The sequence below is a fragment of the Carcharhinus amblyrhynchos genome, chromosome 19, assembly GCF_965287045.1.
Source record: "Carcharhinus amblyrhynchos chromosome 19, sCarAmb.v2.hapA, whole genome shotgun sequence".
Lineage (NCBI taxonomy): Eukaryota > Metazoa > Chordata > Chondrichthyes > Carcharhiniformes > Carcharhinidae > Carcharhinus > Carcharhinus amblyrhynchos.
Genome location: NC_137342.1, coordinates 1,832,820 through 1,858,842, shown reverse-complemented (window position 1 = coordinate 1,858,842; position 26,023 = coordinate 1,832,820). Strand labels below are relative to the sequence as shown.

The window sequence follows — 26,023 nt, the reverse complement described above, 5'->3', positions numbered from 1 at the left end:
CCTGTACTGCGCTGGAATGTTCTATGTTCTACATGAGATCTAAGTAGTGTCTGAGACAAATTTACCATGACCTTGTTACTCTTATACTCAATGGCCCCGTTAAGACACAGACTCAGATACTGTATACTAATGACATACCCTACCTTCTTCAGTCATTTATTGCAGATACTCCCAGGTCCCCCTACTCCTGCACCTCAAGAGTTTTGCCCTTTAGAGAAAATGGGGAGAATTCTATAATATAAGAAAGTGGATCTCACTCCGACAGAGAGTGGGGAGAAAGTGGATCTCACTCCGACAGAGAGTGGGGAGAAAGTGGATCTCACTCCGACAGAGAGTGGGGAGAAAGTGGATCTCACTCCGACAGAGAGTGGGGAGAAAGTGGATCTCACTCCGACAGAGAGTGGGGAGAAAGTGGATCTCACTCCTACAGAGAGTGGGGAGAAAGTGGATCTCACTCCGAGAGTGGGGAGAAAGTGGATCTCACTCCCACAGAGAGTGGGGAGAAAGCGGATCTCACTCCACAGAGAGTGGGGAGAAAGTGGATCTCACTCCGAGAGTGGGGAGAAAGTGGATCTCACTCCCACAGAGAGTGGGGAGAAAGTGGATCTCACTCCCACAGAGAGTGGGGAGAAAGTGGATCTCACTCTCACAGAGAGTGGGGAGAAAGTGGATCTCACTCCCACAGAGAGTGGGGAGAAAGTGGATCTCACTCCCACAGAGAGTGGGGAGAAAGTGGATCTCACTCCCACAGAGAGTGGGGAGAAAGTGGATCTCACTCCTACAGAGAGTGCGGAGAAAGTGGATCTCACTCTCACAGAGAGTGGGGAGAAAGTGGATCTCACTCCTACAGAGAGTGGGGAGAAAGTGGATCTCACTCCCACAGAGAGTGGGGAGAAAGTGGATTACGCTGAAGAAGCTCATAACAGAGGAGACAAGAAAGGGTTATGAAATGTTAGGAAAGACTGGAGCTGATTCGAGTTGAAGATAAACACCAGCATGTCTACAACAGAATAATCTCCACATGATTGGATGGGTGTGAATCCAACCACACTCAAGAAGCTCAACATCATCCAGGTCAAAGCAGCTCACTTGATTGCTATCCCATCCATAAATATCATCCCCTCCACCACCAACGCACCGTCACAGCCGTGTGCACCATCTGCAAGATGCACAGCAGGATCTCACCAAGGTTCATTAAGCAGCACCTTCCAAATTCACAACCACTACCGTCCAGAAGACCAAGGGCCTGGGAACACCACCACCTTGAGGTTCCCTTCCATGTCATTCCCCCTCTTCACTGTCTCTGGGACAATGTGACTGTTCCTTCACTGTCACTGGGACAATGTTGTCATGTGACTGTATCTTTAGGAAAGTTTTATTTAAATCATGCAGCTTAAAGCTTCAGTGATTCTATTTGAGGTGGAACTGTGCAGTCAGGTGATGGGGGTTTTCTCTTTTGGACTTTTAGTTTTGTTTTGTTGGAAGTAGTTTAGCAGGAAGCTGAGAAGCAGTCTCTCTCTCTCTCTCTGTTCCCCCCCTCTCTGTCCTTCTCTTTATTTTGTTCTGCCTTAAAAAGCTGTGTTTCGGGAAACAGATTCGATTACAAAACCTTCTGAGTTTCTTGACAAGGGTATTTTCAGCACTCAACCCAGGAGGTGGGATTCCTGTAATATGTGGGGCATTAGTCTATGTTGTATTGTGTTTATTTGGGGGGTTTTGTCTGTTGGATGTTGCCTTTGGCTGGAACACTTAGAGATATTCTCTTATTATACGATATCACGGTTGTTTTTCCCTGTTTGTTAAGAGTTCTTGCTAAGTGTTTTACTCTACATGTCAACAATATTCCAAATTAAACTTTGTCTTTGATAAAAACTCCCCGTTGGGTCAGTTTGATCACACCTGAAGTGAAACCTCTCATGCTGGTTCCAGTCAAATTCAATGTAAAACATTACAGGTCAGGGAAGCTTCATATAACACCTCGAAATATCCAACCTGACTTGTAACCATGTCACTGTTCCTTCACTGTTGTTGGGTAATATCACTGTTCCTTCGTTAGTTAGCTCCCCAGCTAACACCAGTATTGGAATGTCTTCCCCGTTTGATCTACAATGGTTTGAGAATTTAGCTCACAGCAATGGCGATAAGAACTGGGAGCAGGAGTCGGCCTCTGGCCCCTCAAGCCTGCTCTGCCATTTAATAAGATCACAGCTGATCTTTTTGTGGACTCAGCTCCACTTACCCACCCGCTCACCATAACCCTTAATTCCTTTACTGTTCAAAAATGTATCTATCCTCGCCTTAAAAACATTCAATGAGGGAGCCTCAACTGGGCAGGAAATTCCACACACTCACAACCCTTTGTGTGAAGAAGTTCCTCCTCAACTCAACTATTCCAGTGATGTCCACTACCAAGAACAAGTTCAAACTGCCGCGTGAGTGATGGGAGGGAGATATTAAATCCCCCCTTTGAGGAATGAGAGATTGTGATTGTTGTGGAAAGCCTTTCTTTTGAGAGATACTCAGATATACTAGTTTGGGGGCGTTTAAGAGATCCATGGATAGGTTTATGGATGAAAAGGGATTGGTTTAGGTTAGAGGGTCATTGTTTTTTTTAACTGGTCGGCGCAACATCGTGGGCCGAAGGGCCTGTTCTGCGCTGTAATGTTCTATGTTCTATATTGTGTGTTAAAGCTGGGACTGTTACTTCCAGTGAGAGACCAAACCTGAATCAAACATTTGAAAGCTTTGGAATCTAATTAAATTACTTCACACCGTCCAATTATTTTCAATTTAAAATTCTAAATTAAAAAAGAATGTAACAAAACTGAGCTTTCTAAACAAGGAGATGTCAAAGTCAATGAAACAAAATGGTGCTGGATGAGGGTGATATGATTTTGATCATTTACGTTTGATGTCATTGGCTCTGTTCCTGCTGTTTTATTAGCAGAATATTGAAATAATCTACAATTGAAAGAAGAGATTCCTAATCACCTGTGAAAGATAAAGGAGAGGTCCTGGTAAATTACCCAGACACACATGGAAGATGTCTGTCTACGCTGTTCATTTAATGAGTTTTTAGTTTGAAACCAATAACATCAATTACTATAAAACAAATCGAAACGGACAAATGAAAAGAGTCAATCTCTGCAGCTTGAGCTATTTGCAGCATCCTTCAGCACTGTTTTCCTTACAGGCCATCACTCAGGAGAATGGACTGTGTGACTTCCTGGAGAAAAGCAATAAGCAAATTGAAGATATTGTCACCCTGGTTCGGGGTAAGCTGAATAAAATGGCGAGAATAACCCTGGCTGCTCTCATCACTGTCGATGTTCACGGTATGTGAAAGTTTCCCTTGCTGAATTCCATTTTACTCAATCCTTCACATTAATATCCAGAGCATTTCTACTGGAGGAGATACCTGCACTGGGATCTGTTCTAGGACCCTTGCTGTTTGTCATTTTCATAAAAGACCTGGATGAGGAAGTGGAGGGATGGGTTAGTAAGTTTGCCGACGATACGAAGGTCGGTGGTGTTGTGGGTAGTCTGGAGGGATGTCAGAAGTTGCAGCGGGACATAGATAGGATGCAGGACTGGGCGGAGAAGTGGCAGATGGACTTCAAAGCGGATAAATGTGTAGTGGTCCATTTTGGCAGGACCAATGGGATGAAGGAGTACACTATCAAGGGTAGGAGTCTTAGCTGGGTTGAGGAGCAGAAGGATCTTGGGATCCGGGTCCACAGGACTCTTAAATCGGCCTCGCAGGGGGAGGATGTGGTCAAGAAGGCGTATGGTGTACTGGCCTTCATTAATCGAGGGATTGAGTTTAGGAGTCGGGAGGTAATGCTGCAACTTTATAAGACCCTTGTCAGACCCCACTTGGAGGACTGTGCGCAGTTCTGGTCGCCTCACTACAGGAAGGATGTGGAAGCTATTGAGAGGGTGCAGAGGAGATTTACAAGGATGTTGCCTGGATTGGGAGGCATGCCTTATGAAGATAGGTTGAGGGAGCTGGGACTCTTCTCCCTGGAGAGACAAAGGTTGAGAGGTGACCTGATAGAGGTTTATAAAATGTTGAGAGGTATAGATAGGGTGGATTCTCGGAGGCTTTTTCCCAGGGCTGAAATGGTCGCTACAAGAGGACACAGGTTTAAGGAGCTGGGGAGCAGGTACAGAGGAGATGTCAGGGGTAAGTTTTTCACTAAGAGGGTGGTGAGTGAGTGGAATCGGCTGCCGTCGGTGGTGGTGGAGGCGAACTCGCTGGGGTCTTTTAAAAGATTTCTGGATGAGTATATGGGATTTAATGGGATTGAGGGTTATAGATAGGCCTGTAGGTATGGATATGATCGGCGCAACTATGTATCCCTGTGAGTACAAGCAAGAATCTGGCAGAACCTTGGAGTCTGTTGGAACCATTGACTTTCTTACAATGTTTCCTAGCTCTGTCTCTTTTGGTGAATGATTTATCTGTTTTCCCTTCCTCCCCTACCTCCTGTCTTTGTTAAACGGAACAGGAGGTCGGTTAATCTGCAATCACTTTGTGTTATTTCACAACTAGAACTACTCACTGTAGCCACTTCACCCTCATTGGCTTCAGCTTATTCCAAACTCTGGGAAATGCTGAAAAAACATCGTCATTGAGTGGGATTTTCTGCCCCCCCCACACCCACCGGGCAGTGTGTCTCCCAACCTCCTGGGAGGGGGCCCACCATTGGCTAGTGGTAGGGTCATGTGGTCCTGCCTGTCAATGGGATTCCCCATTGAATCCAACCCTACCGCTGGGAAATCCGCGATGGCGGTGTGACGGCAGCGGGACTGGAAGATCCCGCCGGTGTGAATGGCTGGAAGATCTCACCCATTGGGTTTGATCCCTGCCACAAACCTGGATGGCCACCCTCACTGCTCCATCCTCCTGATTGGCTGCTACATCAGGTCAAACGAGGTTATTTGAGCTCTAGCTCACTAAAAGCGGATCTCCTGACACACATTCTCACCATCACGGAGAACATCTCTTCCCACCGCTGTGACATTACCCGTCTCCACTGTCCCAGCCAGCTCATCCGCCACTGAAACCTTCATCACTTTACTATTTTCGGTTACGAGTGGTGCGCCTCAGGGATCTGTTTTGGGGCCACTGTTGTTTGTAATCTTTATTAATGATCTGGATGAGGGTATAGTTGGGTGGATTAGTAAATTTGCTGATGACACCAAAGTCGGAGGTGTGGTAGATTGTGAGGAAGGGTGTCATAGCCTGCAGGGAGACTTAGATAGGTTGCAGAGCTGGGCCGAGAGGTGGCGGATGGAATTTAATGCGGAGAAGTGTGAGGTAATTCACTTTGGTAGGAGCAACAGATGTGTCGAGTATAGGGCTAACGGGAGGACTTTGAATAGTGTGGATGAACAGAGGGATCTAGGTGTATGTGTACATAGATCCCTGAAAGTTGGGAATCAAGTAGATAAGGTTGTTAAGAAGGCGTACGGTGTCTTGGCGTTTATTGGTAGGGGGATTGAATTTAGGAGTCGCAGCGTCATGTTGCAACTGTACACTACTCTGGTGCGGCCGCACTTGGAGTACTGTGTGCAGTTCTAGTCCCCACATTGCAAGAAGGATGTGGAGGCTTTGGAGAGGGTGCAGAGGAGGTTTACTAGGATGTTGCCTGGTATGGTGGGGAGGTCCTATGAGGAGAGGCTGAGGGATTTGGGGTTGTTTTCGCTGGAAAGAAGGCGGCTAAGAGGGGATCTTATTGAAACATATAAGATGATTAGAGGTTTAGATAGGGTGGATAGTGATAGCCTTTTTCCTCGGATGGAGAAAGCTAGCACGAGGGGGCATGGCTTTAAATTAAGGGGTGGTAGTTATAGGACGGATGTCAGGGGTAGGTTCTTTACCCAGCGGGTGGTGAGGGATTAGAATGCCCTGCCTGCTGCAGTTGTAAATGCGCCTAGTTTGGGGGCGATCTGTGGATAGGTTTATGGACGAAAAGGGATTGGTATAGGCTAGTGGGTCATTGTTTTTGTAACTGGTCGGCGCAACATCGTGGGCTGAAGGGCCTGTTCTGCGCTGTAATGTTCTATGTTCTATGTATCCCCAAACTCAATATTCTTTCACCTCCCATCCTTTATTCATGTGAGCTACAGTTAGGCAGCCCTAATAACTGGGATGGCACGGTGGCACAGTGGTTAGCACTGCTGCCTCACAGTGCCAGGGAGCTGGGTTCGCTTCCTGGCTTCAGTCATCGCCTGTGTGGAGCTTGCATGTTCTCCCCATGTCTGCATGGGTTTCCTCCCACAGTCCAAAGATGTGCAGGTTAGGTGGATTGCTAAATTGCTCATAATGTCCCGTGATGTGTAGATTAGAGGGATTACCGGGGTAAATATGTGAGGTTGTGGGGATAGAGCCTGGGGTGAGATTGTCGATGGGCTGAATGGCCTCCTTCAGCGCTGTAGAGATTCTACGATCAAACGCTTGGTCAAAGAGATGGGTTTTAAGAAGCATTTTAACGGAGCAGTGAGAGAATAACAGGCACCTTTTAAAAGCTTTTACATTTTAAAAACTGACTTAGAACCAGCTCATGTCATAGAACATAGAACACTACAGCACAAACAGGCCCTTCAGCCCACAAGTTGCACCGATCATATCCATACCTACCAGGCCATAGAACTGTCTGTAACTCCCAATCCCATTAAATCCCATGTACTCATCCAGAAGTCTTTTAAAAGACCCCAGCGAGTTTGTCTCTACCACCAGTGACGGCAGCCGATTCCACTCACTCACCACCCTCTGAGTGAAAAACTTACCCATGACATCTCCTCTGTATCTGCTCCCCAGCACCTTAAACCTGTGTCCTCTCGTAGCGACCATTGAATTTAGGAGTCGCAGCGTCATGTTGCAACTGTACACAACTCTGGTGCGGCCGCACTTGGAGTACTGTGTGCAGTTCTGGTCCCCACATTACAGGAAGGATGTGGAGGCTTTGGAGAGGGTGCAGAGGAGGTTTACCAGGATGTTGCCTGGTATGCAGGGGAGGTCCTATGAGGAGAGACTGAGGGATTTGGGGTTGTTTTCACTGGAAAGAAGGCGGCTAAGAGGGGATCTAATAGAAACATATAAGATGATTAGAGGTTTAGATAGGGTGGATGGTGATAGCCTGTTTCCTCGGATGGAGAAAGCTAGCACGAGGGGGCATGGCTTTAAATTAAGGGGGGGTAGTTATAGGACGGATGTCAGGGGCAGGTTCTTTACCCAGAGGGTGGTGAGGGACTGGAATGCCCTGCCTGCTGCAGTTGTAAATGCGCCTAGTTTGGGGGCGTTTAAGAGATTGGTGGATAGGTTTATGGACAAAAAGGGATTGGTTTAGATTAGTGGGTCAATGTTTTTTTTTAAAATAAGACTGGTCGGCGCAACATTGTGGGCCGAAGGGCCTGTTCCGCGCTGTAATGTTCTATGTTCTATGTTCTATGTTATATTTCAGCCCTGGGAAATAGCCTCCGAGAATCCACCCTATCTATTCCTCTCAACATTTTATAAACCTCTATCAGGTCGCCTCTCAACCTTCGACTCTCCAGGGAGAAGAGTCCCAGCTCCCTCAACCTATCTTCATAAGGCATGCCTCCCAATCCAGGCAACATCCTTGTAAATCTCCTCTGCACCCTCTCAATAGCTTCCACACCCTTCCTATAGTGAGGCGACCAGAACTGCGCACAGTACTCCAAGTGGGGTCTGACAAGGGCCTTAATAAAGTTGCAGCATTACCTCCTGACTCCTAAACTCAATCCCTCGATTAATGAAGGCCAGTACACCATACGCCTTCTTGACCACATCCTCCACCTGCGAGGCCGATTTAAGAGTCCTGTGGACCCGGACCCCAAGATCCTTCTGCTCCTCAACACTGCTAAGACTCCTGCCCTTGATATTGTACTTGTTCATCCCATTGGTCCTGCCAAAATGGACCACTACACATTTTGCTGTCCATCAGCAAAACTAGTAAATAGCTGAGGGTAGTTTTTGTAGCCACTTTCAGTGATTTACTTCAGGAGCTGATTGGAATCAGTCACTTTATGTGATAACCCCATTTTTAGCTGTTGACTAAACCTGTCTCTCATTTCCCTGATTAAATATCGTGAGGGATACTTTAATACGTAAGTTGTTTTCAGATTACTTTGTAAATACTTCCCGTTATCACAGCTTCAACGGAAAGTTTTAGTTTGGTGAGATCCAAATGAATGGAAACGTATAAGGACAGAAAAAATAGGAGCAGGAGTAGGCCATCTAGCCCTTCGAGCCTGCCCCGCCATTCAATAAGATCATGGCTGATCTGAAGTGGATCAGTTCCACTTTCCCACTTTCTCCCCATAACCCTTAATTCCCTTGTCTATCAGAAACCTATCTACCCGTGACTTAAATATATTTAGCGAGGCAGCCTCCACCACTTCAACGGGCAGAGAATTCCAGAGATTCACCACCCTTTGAGTGAAGAAGTTCCTCCTCAACTCTGATCTAAACTGCCCCCCCTTATCTTGAGGCTGTACCCCCTAGTCCTGCTGTCCTTTCTAAGCAGGAAGAATCTCTCTACCTCTACCCTATCCATCCCCTTCATTATCTTATACGTCTCTATAAGATCCCCCCTCATCCTTCTAAACTCCAGCGAGTACAGACCCATAAAAAACCTGAATAAACCTGAATAAAAAATGCTTCTTAGAGACAGGACGAACTTTGAGTGTAATTTGCTTTGGGTCTTCAGCTGGAGCAGGAACCCTGGCCTGGGGTGTTTGAATGACATTCTCTGACCATTGCAGATGTAAACACAAACACACACGAGAAGCGAGGCCAGGCCCAGCGCGAGACTTCTCGTTTTGTAATAAGACGGTTAGGGCTTTAACATCAGTTCAACATTTTAAAGTATTTCTTTGGAACGGTAAAGCAGCTTTCATTCCAGATTTAACCTTGATCACAAGAGACATTTCTAATCGTGAACAAAAGATTGTGCGAAAAATCAATTTAGCGACGTAATTCTGCTGGAGGCCAGGTAACCATGGTAACTAAGCTGAGCCAGACGTGTTGTTGATGGTACCCAAACCCAGTCAGTGTTGGGAATAGAGGTGGATGGAGAACTGGACTGTGCTGTTGAATTAGTGCTGAGTAAAAATCCAGTGAGTGATTAATTCTGTATATCCTCTGTAAAAACTGATTGGCTGGAATTAATTAACTGAAACATTGCCTTGCGGTTTCTGAGTTACTGAAATAGTCGCAGAGTGAAGGAGTTAACACTAACTATCAACCTGAAATATTTACACTAAACAGTTCCTCGAGGTTCTCTGTCATTGTGATTCAACAGGAAGTGACAGGAGAAGGAATAACAGGTCCCTGAGATACATGTTACAATTGACCTGCGTCAGCCACCACACAGTGAGAATCACCCCCCCCCGAGTTAGAATCACTCCCCCCCCAGTTAGAATCACTCCCCCCAGTTAGAATCATCCCCCCCAGTTAGAATCACTCTCCCCCAGTTAGAATCACTCCTCCCCAAGTTAGAATCACTCCCCCCCCAGTTAGAATCACTCTCCCCCCAGTTAGAATCACTCTCCCCCAGTTAGAATCACTCTCCCCCAGTTAGAATCACTCTCCCCCCAGTTAGAATCATCCCCCCCAGTTAGAATCATCCCCCCCAGTTAGAATCACTCTCCCCCCCAGTTAGAATCACTCTCCCCCAGTTAGAATCATCCCCCCCAGTTAGAATCATCCCCCCCAGTTAGAATCACTCTCCCCCCAGTTAGAATCATCCCCCCCAGTTAGAATCATCCCCCCAGTTAGAATCATCCCCCCCAGTTAGAATCACTCTCCCCCCAGTTAGAATCACTCTCCCCCAGTTAGAATCACTCTCCCCCAGTTAGAATCACTCTCCCCCCAGTTAGAATCACTCTCCCCCCAGTTAGAATCACTCTCCCCCAGTTAGAATCACTCTCCCCCAGTTAGAATCACTCTCCCCCCAGTTAGGATCACTCCCCCCCAGTTAGAATCACTCTCCCCCCGTTAGAATCACTCTCCCCCCAGTTAGAATCACTCTCCCCCAGTTAGAATCACTCCTCCCCAAGTTAGAATCACTTCCCCCCAGTTAGAATCACTCCCCCCAATTAGAATCCCTCCCCCCCAGTTAGAATCATCCCCCCCCAGTTAGAATCACTCCCCCCCAGTTAGAATCATCCCCCCCAGTTAGAATCACTCTCCACCCAGTTAGAATCACTCCCCCCCAGTTAGAATCACTCCCCCCAATTAGAATCCCTCCCCCCCAGTTAGAATCACTCTCCCCCAGTTAGAATCACTCCCCCCCAGTTAGAATCACTCCCCCCCAGTTAGAATCACTCCCCTCCAGTTAGAATCACTCCCCCCCAGTTAGAATCACTCCCCCCCCAGTTAGAATCACTCCCCCCAGTTAGAATCACTCCCCCCCAGTTAGAATCACTCCCCCCCAGTTAGAATCACTCCCCCCCAGTTAGAATCACTCCCCCCCAGTTGGAATCACTCTCCCCCCAGTTAGAATCACTCCCCCCCAGTTAGAATCACTCCCCCCAGTTAGAATCACTCTCCCCCCCCCCCCAGTTGATGTCACTCTCCCCAGTTGGTATAGAAACATAGAAGATATGGATGAGGAGGCCATTTGCCCCTTCGAACCTGCTCCACTCTTCATCATGATCATGGCTGATCATCCAACCCAACAGTCTAATCCTGCTTCCTCCCCATAACCTTTGATCCCATTCACCCCAAGTTCTATATCCAGCTGCCTCTTGAATACATTCAATCTTTTGGCCTCAACTACTTCCTGTGGGAATGAATTCCACAGGCTCACCACTCTCTGGGTGAAGAAATGTCTCCTCATCTCCATTCTAAATGGTCTACCCCGAAATCTCAGACTGTGACCCCCCTGGTTCTGGACCCACTCACCAGCGGGAATATCATCCCTGCATCTCCCCTGTCTAGTCCTGTTAGAATTTTATAAGTCTCTATGAGATCCCCCCTCATTCATCTGAACTCCAGCGAAAAACAATCCTAACTGCCTGCTGCAGTTGTAAATGCGTCTAGTTTGGGGGCGTTTAAGAGATCTCTGGATAGGTTTATGGACGAAAAGGGATTGGTATAGGCTAGTGGGTCATTGTTTTTGTAACTGGTTCTGCGCTGTAATGTTCTATGTTCTATGTTCTATGTTCTATGTTCTAACCTGGTCAATCTCTCCTCAGTCCCACCATCCCCGGAATCAGCCTGGTAAACCTTCACTGCACTCCCTCGAGAGCAAGAACATCCTTCCTTAGAAAAGGAGACCAAAACTGTACATAATATTCTAGGTGTGGCCTCACCCTGTATAATTGTAACAACACATCCCTGCTCCTGTACTCGAAACCTCTCCCAATGAAAGCCAACATACCATTTACCTTCTTTAGCGCCTGCTGTACCTGCATGCTTACCTTCAGTGAGTGGTGCACAAGGACACCCAGATCCCTCTGCACACTCCTCTCTCCCAATATTCAGCCATTCAGGTAGTAATCTGCCACCTTGTTTTTACTTCCAAAGTGAATAACCTCACATTTATCCAAACTATACTGCATCAGCTACTGATTTGCCCATTTACCCAACCTGTCTAGATCGTTCTGAAGGATCTCTGCATCTGCATCACAGTTCACCCTCCCACCCACCTTGGGATCATCTGCAAACTTTGAGATGTCACATTTTGTTCCCTCATCCAAATCATTAATATATATTGTGAATAGCTCGGGTCCCAGCACCAATCCCTGTGGCACTCCACTAGTTACTGCCTGCGCAATTTGAAAAGCACCCATTAATTCCTACTCTTTGTTTCCTCTTTGCCACCAGTTTTCTATCCACCGCATTACACTTCCCCAATCCCATGCACTTTAATCTTGTACGATAATCTCTTGTGCGGGACTTGGTCAAATGCTTTCTGAAAGTCCAAATATACCACATCTATTGGTTCCCCTTGTCAACTCTGCTGTTATATCTTCAAAGAATTCCAACAGATTTGTCAAGCATAATTCCCCCTTCATACTGACTCTGTCTGAACAAAGAACAAAGAACAACACAGCACGGGAAACAGGCCCTTCGGCCCAACGAGCCTGCGCCGCCATCTTAACAATGTGTTTTTCCTACTCCACCCTTGACCGTGTCTATGCTTATGGTACCCTGCTGCTGCTTTTTAAAGCTCTGCTATAAAGTCCTTAATAATGGATTCGAGAATTTTCCCCACTGCTGTCATTAAACTTACTGGTCTATATTTCCCTGTTTTCTCTCTACCCTCCTTTTTGAATATTGGAGTGACATTAGCTATCCTCCAATCTGCAGAGAGTGTTCCAGAGTCTATAGAATCCTGGAAGATGACCACCAATGCATCCACTATTTCTAGAGCCACTTCCTTAAGTACTCTGGGATGTAGATTATCAGGTCCTGGGGATTTATCCACCTTCAGTGCCATCAATTTTCCCAGCACCATTTCTCTACTAATAATGACTTCCCTTAGTTCTCCCCCTCACTAAATCTTGCATTCTCTAACATTTCTGGTATTTGATTTGTGTCCTCTTTTGTGAAGACAGAACCAAAGTATATATTCAGTTGCTCAACCATTTCTTTGCCCCATTTCTCCCATTTCTGTCTGTAGGGAACCTACATTTGTCATCACCAACCTCTTTCTCTTCACTTATGTATAGAGACCAATGGGATGAACAAGTACAATATCAAGGGCAGGAGTCTTAGCTGTGTTGAGGAGCAGGAGGATCTTGGGGTCCGGGTCCACAGGACTCTTAAATCGGCCTCACAGGTGGAGGATGTGGTCAAGAAGGCGTATGGTGTACTGGCCTTCATTAATCGAGGGATTGAGTTTAGGAGTCGGGAGGTAATGCTGCAACTTTATAAGACCCTTGTCAGACCCCACTTGGAGTACTGTGCGCAGTTCTGGTCGCCTCACTACAGGAAGGATGTGGAAGCTATTGAGAGGGTGCAGAGGAGATTTACAGGGATGTTGCCTGGATTGGGAGGCATGCCTTATGAAGATAGGTTGAGGGAGCTCGGTCTCTTCTCCCTGGAGACACGAAGGTTGAGAGGCGACCTGATAGATGTTTATAAAATGTTGAGAGGAATAGATAGGGTGAATTCTCGGAGACTATTTCCCAGGGCTGAAATGGTCACTACGAGAGGACACAGGTTTAAGGTGCTGGGGAACAGGTACAGAGGAGATGTTAGGGGTAAGTTTTTCACTCAGAGGGTGGTGAGTGAGTGGAATCGGCTGCCATCGGTGGTGGTGGAGGCGAACTCACTGGGGTCTTTTAAAAGACTTCTGGATGAGTATATGGGATTTAATGGGATTGGGAGTTATAGATAGTTCTATGGCCTGGTAGGTATGGATGTGATTGGCGCAACTTGTGGGCCGAAGGGCCTGTTTGTGCTGTAGTGTTCTATGTTCTATGTTCTAAACTCTTGGTGTCTTTATGAATTCTACAAGCTTACTTTCCTACTATATTTCCCCCTTAATCAATTCTAAACTGCTCCCAATCCTCAGACCTATTATTTTTCTTGGCGAATCTATAGGCTTCTTCCTTGGGTCAGGTCCTCTCTCTAATTTCCTTTGTAAGCCATGGATTAACCCTCTTACCCATTTTGCTTTGATGCCAGACAGGAATAAACAGTTGCTGCAGTTTCCCCCGTGTGTTCCTTGAATGTTTGGGAAACCTCCCCCAGAACCAATCCCAATACCCCAGGAATCGGAAACCCTCCCCCAACACCATGTTTTCAGCCACATATTTATCCGACATGTCCTCTCATTTCTACTCTGACTGGCACGTGGCACCGGTAATAATCCTGAGGTCGCTGCCTTTGAGGTCGGATTTCTAAACTTTCTTCCTAGCTCCCTGTATTCTGCTTTTAGGATCTCATCCCCTTTTTTTACCTATGGTGTTTATACTGATGTGTACCATTCCCCCTGCAGGATGTCCTGTACCCGCTCTGAGACATCCTTGACTCGAGCACCAAGGAGGCAACACACCATCCTGGAGTCTCGTTTGTGGCACAGAGCCGTCTGTCTATTCCTCTTACAGCTGAATCCCCCATAACCATTTCACTGGCACACTTTTTACCCCTCCCCTCTACAGCAGAACCAACCACGGTTCAATGAGTTTGGCTGCTGCTGCTTTCCCCCAGAGAGATCATTCCCCTCAACAGTATCCATAGCCGTATATCTGTTTTACAGGGGAATGGCCACAGGAGATTCCTGCACTACCTGCCTATCTCTCTTGTTCTGTCTGGTGGAAACCCATTCCCTTCCTGCCTGCAGATTCTGAGCCTGCGGTGTGACCACCTCTCTGTATGCGCTATCCAAGATACTCTCTGACTCACGGATGCTCCACAGTTTCTCCAGCCGCCGCTCTAGCTCTGAAACTCAAGCCTCCAGGAGCTGTAGCTGGATTCCTGGCCACATGCTGACCCAGGGGCTGGAACTGACCCCCAGCCTCCCACATGGAGCAAGAGGAGCACACCACGGCTTAGAACTCTCCTGTCATGTCTTACCCTTTTAAATTAAGCTCTTGAAAACTGTTTTGTTTCAGATTAAATCCAATTCTCTCTGGCCCTTCTTTCCTGCTCCTCGTAACTATTGAATATAAACTTTACAAACTATAAAGCACAAGAAATTACACGGAAACACTATTGTAGTTTACAACAACAACCACAATGCCAAGACAAAAAAGAAAATGTGTTACTCTTTTTTGGGCGGCACGGTAGCACAGTGGGTTAGCACTGCTGCTTCACAGCTCCAGGGACCTGGGTTCGATTCCCGGCTCGGGTCACTGTCTGTGTGGAGTTTGCACATTCTCCTCGTGTCTGCGTGGGTTTCCTCCGGGTGCTCTGGTTTCCTCCCATAGTCCAAAGATGTGCGGGTTAGGTTGATTGGCCGTGCTAAGAAATTGCCCCTTAGTGTCCAGGGATGTGTAACAAAAGAACAAAGAACAACATAGCCCGGGAAACAGGCCCTTCGGCCCAACGAGCCCATGTCGCCATTTCAACATTGTGAGTCTCCCCTCCACCCGTGACCCTTGTCTGCGCTTATGGCACTCCACATTGGAAACCAGATTGAGGGGAGACTAATTTAGGGACAATTTGTTACACCAATCAGTCTAAGAGCACATCTTTGGGGTGTGGGAGGAAACTGGAGCACCCGGAGAAAACCCACGCAAGCACGGGGAGAAACTCCCACAGACACCGGCCCAAATCCATGTATCTGCACAGCAAACAGTGATAGTCACTGAGCTGTCGTGTTGCCCGTCAATTGATCCAGTTTAAGTGTACACTAACAATGTGAAGCACTCGGCAACTCTCGAAACATCCAAGAGCAGCCCAAGCACGACCCACCGCATGAATGCCCCTCGTTGGGCATAGGTTAGAGGGATTAGTGGGTATAATATGTAGGGATATGGGGGTGGGGCCTGGGTGGGATTGTGTTCGGTGCAGACTCGATGGCCCTCTTTCTGCAGTGTAGGGTTTCTATGATTCTATGTTCTACTCTACACACTTGGTGTTACTCTCGTCACTCAGTCAAAAGATTGGGTGTCAGCTCCCACCTGAGGGATTGAGATTGGAATCCAGGCTGTTTTTGGGAGTTTGCTACATGGAAGTTGGCTCCTAATTACAACACAGATTACATTTCAGTGATGGTTCGGAAGCTACAATGAGCTTTGAGGTGTCCAGTGACCTCTGTGTGGCCAGTCCACTCCTCAGGCCACTCCCAAGCCCTGGCCCTGGGTGTGACCTCCGCTTTCTCACCCAGCAGATCCCAGGCTGAATATTTCTCCTACAAAGAATCAGAGCTATAAACCCATCCTGAGTTTCCTCCGTTCAGTTTGCAGTAACTCTTGCCGTGTCCAGTGCTTTGGTTGCTTTCGGCCTCCCTGCTCCCTCCCTGACTCCTTGTAAACTTTGGGATGGGATTGCCCCTCCTTCGCAGGGAAGTGGGAATGCCGTCCCTTCACGGGATGAGCAGGAGAGGTTGTGTGGCTGGCATCTCGCTTCCAGTTGGAATCGAATTGTCTGGTGGAATCCCGAGCAAAGTAAGTCAGAGCTTGGAGACACTGTTTATAATTCACTTCACAACAGTGCTGTTCGTGAAGTTACTCATTCATCAGACAAAGATAATGAAGGCATTCGGAGTGGAGAGAAGACTGATGAGACATTATGTATTTAAAATCAATGCTTAATTCTATTTAAGAAGATGTGAATGTCAATATAGATTGATGAATGTAACCGCAAATTATAAATTCCCCCTGCATTGAAACTGAAATGATGGTGTGTGTATTTACTGACCTGTGACAGATTTCTCATCAGATACCTGCTGCAGCTTATTACTGCCTGAATGAGCTGATATTCGTGTCAGGCATTTCACTACAGCTGTATTGATTTTAAACAAGCTGTTTCTGACAGCCTGCGGTTGGGGATGGGGAGGGTGAGGGTGCTGACTGGTTGGGGCACCGTCCACTCCCCGCCCTGTCGTGTTATTCTGATACGGGGGGGGAGGGGGGGGGTGGGGGGGGGGGGGGTCGGGGGGCGGGGGTGCAGGACTGGGACATTCATAAGAAATAGGAGCAAAATCAGGTCATTGGCCCATGGAGTCTGTGCCACCATTTGACCATAGCTGATAACCCTACAACCCATTACCAATTAAAAATCTATCTAACTCCTCCTTACTGTCCCAGTATCACCCCCACACTTTGGGGCAGCAAATTCCTCAGATTCACAACCCTTTGGGAGAAGTAGTTCCACCTCCAGCTCTGTTTTAAATTTTCTCCCCCTTATCCTGAGACTATGACCTCTCCGCCCTAGAATGTCCCACAAGAGGAAGCATCTGCTCCACGTCTACATTATCCAGACCTTCTATCATCTTATTTACCCCAAGTTGATCTCCCCTCATTCTTTTCAAATTCCAGTGAGGTTTGGGCATAAACTGTTCAATCTCTCTTCATACAACAACCCCCCTCATCTCTGGAATCAATCGAGTGAACCTCCCCTGAACTGCCCCCAATACCAATACATCGTTCCTCAAATAAGGAACCAAAACTCTGCACAATATTCCAGGTGCAGCCTCACCCTGTATAGTTGTAACACTTTCTTCCCTTTATATTCTATTCTTTTAGCGATAAATGCCAATATTCCATTTGTTTTCTTTATTATCTACTCTACCTGCATGCTAGTTCTCTGTGACTCATGAACAAGGACATTGAGGGGGTTGAACTATGAGGGGAGGCTGAATAAACTAGGCTTGTACTCATTAGAGTTTAGAAGAATGAGGGGAGATCTCATTGAGACGTATAAGATGATGAATGGGATGGATAGGATAGAGGTGGAGAGACTCTTCCCGCTCAGAAAGGATAGTAGGACTAGGGGGCACAGTCTCAAGATAAAGGGGGGGCAGTTTAGAACGGAGTTGAGGAGGAACTTCTTCACTCAAAGGGTAGTGAGTCTCTGGAATTCTCTGCCCGTTGAAGTGGTGGAGGCTGCCTCGCTAAATATTTTTAACTTGATAGATTGATAGATTTTTGATAGGCAAGGGGATTAAGGGTTATGGGGAGAGGGCGGGAATGTGGAACTGAGACACGACAGATCAGCCATGATCTTATTGAATGGCAGGGCAGGCTCGAAGGGCTAGATGGCCTACTCCTGCTCCTATTTCTTATGTTCTTATGTTCTTAAGGACACCCAGATCCCTCTGCACCAGAGCACCCCAAAGTCTCTCCCCATTTAGATAATAAGTCACCTTCCCATTTTTGTGGCCAAAAGGCACGACCTCACACATAGAGTCATCGAGGTTTACAGCATGGAAACAGGCCCTTCGGCCCAACTTGTCCATGCCACCTTTTTTTTAAACCCCTAAACTAATCTCAATTGCCCTCATTTGGCCCATATCCCTCTGTACCCATCATACCCATGTAACTGTCTAAGTGCTTTATAAAAGATAAAATTGTACCTGCCTCTACTACCACCTCTGGCAACTCATTCCAGACATTCCCACCCTCTGTGTGAAAAAATTGCCCCCCTGGACACTTTTGTATCTCTCCCCTCTCACCTTAAACCTGTGCCCTCTAATTTTAGATTCCCTTGCCTTTGGGAAAAGATATTGAATATCTATCTTGTCTAAGCCCCTCATTATTTTATAGACCTCTATAAGATCACCCTCAGCATCCCACACTCCAGAGAAAAAAGTCCCAGTCTATCCAGCCTGTCCTTATAACCCAAACCATCAAATCCCAGTAGCATCCTAGTAAATCTTTTCTGCACTCTTTCTAGTTTAATAATATCCTTTCTATAATAGGGTGACCAGAACTGTACACAGTATTCCAAGTGTGGCCTTCCCAATGTCTTGTACAACTTCAACAAGACGTCCCAACTCCTGTATTCAATGTTCTGACCAATGAAACCAAGCATGCCGAATGCCTTCTTCACCACTCTGTCCACCTGTGACTCCACTTTCAAGGAGCTATGAACCTGTACCCCTAGATCTCTCTGTTCAGTCCCCAACGCCCTACCATTAACTGAGTAAGTCCTGCCCTTGTTCAAGTTAAGTTCTTTGAAAATGTGACTGAACACATTGACGAAGGAAGAGCGGTGGATGTGGTTTACATGGACTTCAGCAAGGTGTTTGATAAGGTCCCCCATGCAAGACTTCTTGAGAAGGTGAGAGGGCATGGGATCCAAGGGGCTTTGGCCTTGTGATCCAGAACTGGCTTGCCTGCAGAAGGCAGAGGGTGGTTGTAGATGGGTCTTTTTCTGCATGGAGGTCGGTCACCAGTGGAGTGCCCCAGGGATCTGTTCTCGGACCCTTGCTGTTTGTCATTTTCATAAATGACCAGGATGAGGAAGTGGAGGGATGGGTAAGTAAGTTTGCTGACGGTACGAAGGTTGGTGGTGTTGTGGATAGTCTGGAGAGATGTCAGAAGTTGTAGCGGGACATAGATAGGATGCAAGACTGGGCGGAGAAGTGGCAGATGGACTTCAAAGCGGATAAATGTGTAGTGGTCCATTTTGGCAGGACCAATGGGATGAACGAGTACACTATCAAGGGCAGGAGTCTTAGCAGTGTTGAAGAGCAGAAGGACCTTGGGGTCCGGGTCCACAGGACTCTTAAATCGGCCTCGAAGGTGGAGGATGTGGTCAAGAAGGCGTATGGTGTACTGGCCTTCATTAATCGAGGGATTGAGTTTAGGAGTTGGGAGGTAATGCTGCAACTTTATAAGACCCCTGTCAGACCCCACTTGGAGTACTGTGCGCGAGTCTGGTCGCCTCACTACAGGAAGGATGTGGAAGCTATTGAGAGTGTGTAAGTCCTTGTAAGTCTCCTCCGCACCCTCTCAATAGCTTCCACATCCTTCTTGTAGTGAGGATGTCTTTTTGTTGTTGTTAGAATAATATAATAGACTTTCTGTTTCTTTTTAATTTGGGCCTAATGCACTGTCCTGGAGACTATGGTGTTTATGTTATAAGAACATAAGAAATAGGAGCAGGAGTAGGCCATCTAGCCCTTTGAGCCTACCCCGCCATTCAATAAGATCATGGCTGATCTGAAGTGGATCAGTTCCACTTTCCCGCTTTCTCCCCATAACCCTTAATTCCCTTGTCTATCAGAAACCTATCTACCCGTGAATTAAATATATTTAGCGAGGCAGCCTCCACCACTTCAACGGGCAGAGAATTCCAGAGATTCACCACCCTTTGAGTGAAGAAGTTCCTCCTCAACTCCGTTCTAAGTGCCCCCCCCCCACTTATCTTGAGGCTGTGCCCTCTAGTCCTGCTGTCCTTTCTGAGTGGGAAGAATCTCTCTACCTCTACCCTATCCATCCCTTTCATTATCTTATACGTCTCTATAAGATCCCCCCTCATCCTTCTAAACTCTAACGAGTACAGGCCCAGTCTATTTAATCTCTCCTCATAGTCCAACCCCCTCATCTCTGGTATCAGCCTAGTGAACCTCCTCTGTACTCCCTCCAAGGCCAAAATATCCTTGCACAAGTGCGGCGACCAAAACTGCACACAGTACTCCAGCTGCGGCCTCACCAATGCCCTATACAGCTGCAGCAAGACCTCCCTACTTTTATATTCAATCCCCCTCGCTATGAAGGCCAGCATCCCATTTGCCTTCTTGATCACCTGCTGCACCTGCAGGCTGGGTTTTTGTGACTCATGCACAAGGACCCCGAGGTCCCTCTGCACCGTCGCCTGCTGCAGTTTTTTGCCCTTTAAATAATAATCCCTCCTACTGTTATTCCTGCCAAAGTGGGTAACCTCACAATTGCTAACATTATACTCCTTCTGCCAGGTCCTCGCCCACTCGCTCAGCCTATCCAGATCCCTCTGCAGACTTTCCACACCCTCCGCACAATTTGCTGTTCCACTTATAAACCTGTTGGACTTCAACCTGGTGTTGAGAGACTCCTTACTGCGTTTACCCCAGTTGAACGCTGGCATCTCCTCATTGGGATTCTATAGAACCAGGCGATACCTTATCAAAGGCCTTGCCAAAGTCCATATAGACAACATCGACGGCACTGCCCTCATCTACCTTCTTGTTTACCCCTTCAGAAAGTTCAATCAGGCTCATGGTGGTCTGTTTACTAAATGCCATGGCAAGTGGGCCATCATTGGGCCAAAGGGCCTGTTTCCCGGGCTGTTTTGTTCTTTGTTTTTTCTTTAACATTCCAAATCAACATTACCTGGAGATGGGCGATCACAGAATTTAAAATTCACTTTGACAAGAGTTGAAAACACTCTTTGAGGTTGTGGTTGGCCGTGTGAGAGAGGGAACTGTCCACCTGACTCACTCTCGCTGCCTCATAGCTCTAATTGAGCGGTGGGCAACCTGGAGCCCGGGGGAACCACACGCGGCCCATCAGGGCTCTGAATGTGACCCACAGGACATGTTGTTTCCCACACGCAGGGTCACCGCATTCCACTGGTGTCATCACGGAGCTTTTCCCTGTCGGTGTGTCTGAGCAGGAAGCAAGGGGGAGAGAAGTGAGTGTACAACACTGACTGTGAGAGCTGTGTGCTCAATCTCTGTCCAAAGTGTAAATATTTCTTTTGCTTTTACCATTTGACGTTGATCACAGTTCTATTATTAGATAAATGATTAAGCACTTTCTATAACTTGTTTTGAAACACTCGGGATGTATTCACAAGGGTGGTGGTTAGTGAACAAACAGCCCATTCACTAGCGCTGGTCACCCATCACTGCTCTCACTGCTGTTTCCCTGCACTAAAATCTCCTTAATGATGCGACCCTGATGTGAGATATAGCATGTTTTTAACCAGCCTTGCTTCAATATCTCATAAGAATTAGAAGCAAGAGGAGGCATCACGACAGCTCAGTGACTATCACTGGATTTGGGCCGGTGTCTGTGGGAGTTTGCGCATTCTCCCCGTGCTTGCGTGGGTTTTTCTCCGGGTGCTCCGGTTTCCTCCCACACCCCAAAGATGTGCTCTTAGGCTGATTGGAGGTAATAAATTGTCCCTAAATTAGTCTCCCCTCAATGTGGAATGCCCATAAACATAGATAAGGGTCATGGGTGGATGGGGGACTCATAATGTTAGAATGGCGGCGCGGGCTCGTTGGGCCGAAGGGCCTGTTTCTTTGTTCTTTGAGGCCATTCAGCCCCTCGAGCCTACCCCACCATTTAATAGCATCGTGGCTGATCTCATCCCACCTTAACTTCACTCCTCTGTCCATTCTCCATAACCCTTCAACCCCATTGCCAATTAAAAACCTATCTCCTCCTTAAATTTACTCAGTGTCCCGGCATCCACCGCACTCTGGGACAGTGAATTCCACAAACTGACGACCCTTTGGGGGAAATAATTTCTCCTCATCTCCTTTTTAAATCTGCCACCTTTTATCCTAAAACTGATCTCTTGTTCAAGATTGTCCCACGAGAGGAAATATCCTCTCCATGTCGATTTTGTTAATTATCATCTTGTACACCTCAATTCGATTTCCTTTCGTTCTTCTGAACTCCAGGGAGTATCGGCCTAAACTGCCCAATCCGACTTTGTAAGACAAATCCTAATCTCCGGAATCGCTCCTGTAAACCTCCTCTGCACTGCCTCTAAAACCAGCACATCCTTCCTCAAACAAAGGGATCCAAACTCCAGGTCTCACCAATGTCTTGTACAGTTGCAGCAAACACTTGCTTAATTTTATATTCTACTCCTTTACGTATAAATGCCAAAATTCCATTTACTTTCTTTGTTATCTGCTCTATTTCCATACCTGTTTTTTGTCACTCATGCAGAAGGACACCCAGAGCCTCGCGCTGTATTTATCCACTGCCCCAGTAAAGGCCCCGAGCCTCGCACTGTATTTATCCACTGTCCCAGTGAAGGCCCCGAGCCTCGCACTGTATTTATCCACTGTCCCAGTGAAGGCCCCGAGCCTCGCACTGTATTTATCCACTGTCCCAGTGAAGGCCCCGAGCCTCGCACTGTATTTATCCACTGTCCCAGTAAAGGCCCCGAGCCTCGCACTGTATTTATCCACTGTCCCAGTAAAGGCCCCGAGCCTCGCACTGTATTTATCCACTGCCCCAGTAAAGGCCCCGAGCCTCGCACTGTATTTATCCACTGTCCCAGTAAAGGGCCCGAGCCCCGCACTGCATTTATCCACTGTCCCAGTAAAGGCCCCGAGCCTCGCACTGTATTTATCCACTGTCCCAGTAAAGGCCCCAAGCCTCGCACTGCATTTATCCACTGTCCCAGTAAAGGCCCCGAGCCTCGCACTGTATTTATCCACTGCCCCAGTAAAGGCCCCGAGCCTCGCACTGTATTTATCCACTGTCCCAGTAAAGGCCCCGAGCCTCGCACTGTATTTATCCACTGTCCCAGTAAAGGCCCCGAGCCTCGCACTGTATTTATCCACTGCCCCAGTAAAGGCCCCGAGCCTCGCACTGTATTTATCCACTGTCCCAGTAAAGGCCCCGAGCCTCGCACTGTATTTATCCACTGTCCCAGTAAAGGCCCCGAGCCTCGCACTGTATTTATCCACTGTCCCAGTAAAGGCCCCGAGCCTCGCACTGTATTTATCCACTGTCCCAGTAAAGGCCCCGAGCCTCGCACTGTATTTATCCACTGCCCCAGTAAAGGCCCCGAGCCTCGCACTGTATTTATCCACTGCCCCAGTAAAGGCCCCGAGCCTCGCACTGTATTTATCCACTGTCCCAGTAAAGGCCCCGAGCCTCGCACTGTATTTATCCACTGTCCCAGTAAAGGCCCCGAGCCTCGCACTGTATTTATCCACTGCCCCAGTAAAGGCCCCGAGCCTCGCACTGTATTTATCCACTGCCCCAGTAAAGGCCCCGAGCCTCGCACTGTATTTATCCACTGTCCCAGTAAAGGCCCCGAGCCTCACACTGTATTTATCCACTGTCCCAGTAAAGGCCCCGAGCCTCACACTGTATTTATCCACTGTCCCAGTAAAGGCCCCGAGCCTCACACTTTATTTATCCACTGTCCCCGTAAGGATTGACTCTGCCCTGCTCCCTATCAGATCTTTTCATGAATTCATTACTAACCAATTCTGCTGAGTAAATGAATAAATATGATTCCATTCTCTCTGTCAGCTCGTGATGTGGTTGTAAAGTTGAACAACCTGGGAATCAACTCTACGACTGATTTTAATTGGATCGCGCAGTTACGCTATTATTGGGAAAAGAGGAATATCATTGTTCGGATGATTACAACCACCGTACCTTACGGTTATGAATATTTGGGGAACACAGGAAGACTGGTCATCACTCCCCTGACTGATCGGTGTTACAGGTAAGAAAAGGGATTCCAATCGGTGTTGCCAAGGATGTCTCTGGTCAAACAGTGCGGCTAAGACTGATTAATTCCTCAAGGTGTGTCACTCTTTGAGATTTATAATTATATAAATACAATTTCTATAATTATGAATTATAATTTATATAAAATTATATAATTTTATAAATATAAAGGGTGGTAAAAATGTAAAATTATGATTTTATAATTACACAGGGCAGCACGGTAGCACAGTGGTTAGCACTGCTGCTTCACGGCTCCAGGGACCTGGGTTCGATTCCCAGCTCGGGTCACTGTCTGTGTGGAGTTTGCACATTCTCCTCGTGTCTGCGTGGGTTTCCTCCGGGTGCTCCGGTTTCCTCCCACAGTCCAAAGATGTGCGGGTTAGGTTGATTGGCCGTGCTAAGAAATTGCCCCTTAGTGTCCAGGGATGCGCAGGTTAGAGGGATTAGTGGGTATAATATGTAGGGATATGGGGGTAGGGCCTGGGTGGGATTGTGTTTGGTGCAGACTCGATGGGCTGAAGGGCCTCTTTCTGCACTGTAGGGTTTGATGATTGATTCTAAATACAATTTGAGATTATATTTATACTAAAAGAAAATATTTGATGGTCAATTTTTGAAGGTAGAGATTTTTGACTTGCCCTGAGTGTAAAGATCAGAGTATTTAACAAATCACACATTTTTCACTCCTGTCCTCCCTGACATTCACAATCTCAGCTTTACAACCAGGCAGCAAGTTGGAAATAAGCAGAATATGTTTGACATCCAAGAGAAATATTGGGATAGACAGAATCCCGGAGAAGATAGAGAGCAGGAAAGTAGGGAGTAACAAGTTAGTGGGTAGAGTCAGCGTACAGGAGAAAGTAACAGAGTCAGGATTACAGTCCACGTACGCGAATGCTCAGAGTGTGGTAAATAAGATCAGGGAGTTAGCGGCGCAGATTGCAATGTGGAATTACAATGTTGTGATGAGAACAGGGAAGTGTGCTATGTGTCAGGAGTAAAATACAATTGAGAACCAGGCTGAATATAGAAAGTTCAGAGAGGAGATAAAGAAAGCTGTTCAGAGAAGCAAAGAACAACATAGCCCGGGAAACAGGCCCTTCGGCCCAACGAGCCCCCGCCGCCATTTTAACATTACTGTTCCCCTCTCCACCCATGACCCTTGTCAGCAAAGAAGGAGGATGGAAAGAGACTGGCAGCTAACGTAAAAGTTATAACTCATTGAATAAAAGGGACAGCAACAAGGTGGATACAAAATTGGCTGAATAGTAGGAAGCAGAGAGTAATGGATATTTTTCAGGCTGTAGGAAGATTTGTAGTGGTGGTTCCCCCGGGGTCACTGTTGGGAGCCTTACTATTCCTGATATATTTCAATGATCTCGATCTTGACAATTCCAAAGTTTGCGGATGCTGCAAAACTTGGAAATGTTGTGAATTGTGAGGAGAACAAACAAATCCAAATCCAATTGGATCCAAATCCAAACAATTTTGGATTAATCCAAACAAACAGGGACAAGTTGGTGGGGTGGACAGATAGGTGGCAGACAAAATTCAATCTGGAGAAGACTGAAGTGATGCATTTTGATAGGAAAAAGATGGAGAGAGAGAGAGCGGGATAGACAAGGGGTGGCACAGTGGTTGGCACTGCTGCTTCACAGTGCCAGGGACCCAGGTTTGATTCTGGCCTTGGCTGACTGTCTGTCACCCACATTCTCCCCGTGTCTGTGTGGGTTTCCTCTGGGTGCTCCGACTTCCTCCAAAGATGTGCGGCTTAGGTGGATTGATCATGATAAATTGACCCTTGATGTCCAAAGATCTGTAGGTTAGGCAGATTAGCAGGGTAAATAGTGTACAGTTCTGGGTGTCACACTATAGGAAGGATGTGAACACATTGGAGAGAGAGCACAGGAGAGATTTACAGGAATAGTTCCAGGGATGAGAAACTTCAGATATGAGGCTGGATTGGAGAGGCTGGGACTGTTCTCCTTGGAGAGAAGAAGACTAAGAGGAGATTTGATAGAGACGGTCAACATCATGAGGGGGGCTGGACAGATTAGATCAGGAGAAACTGTTCCCATTTGTAAAATGACTAAGAGGGCACCGATTTAAAGTGATTTGCAGAAGGGGCAAATGTGAGAAAAATCTTCTTCAGACAGCGAGTAGTTGGGGTCTGGGA

The 26,023-nt window shown here is 47.0% G+C and overlaps 1 protein-coding gene across 1 annotated transcript in view; it reads left to right on the top strand.

Moving 5' to 3' along the window:
• Nucleotides 1-26,023, top strand: part of LOC145355578 (dynein axonemal heavy chain 3-like) — a 507,454-nt gene that overhangs the window by 275,860 nt on the left and 205,571 nt on the right. Inside the window, 2 exon segments of the mRNA XM_080207828.1 lie at nt 3,194-3,335; nt 23,644-23,842. Of these exon segments, the coding sequence (XP_080063954.1) occupies nt 3,194-3,335; nt 23,644-23,842 (341 nt within the window).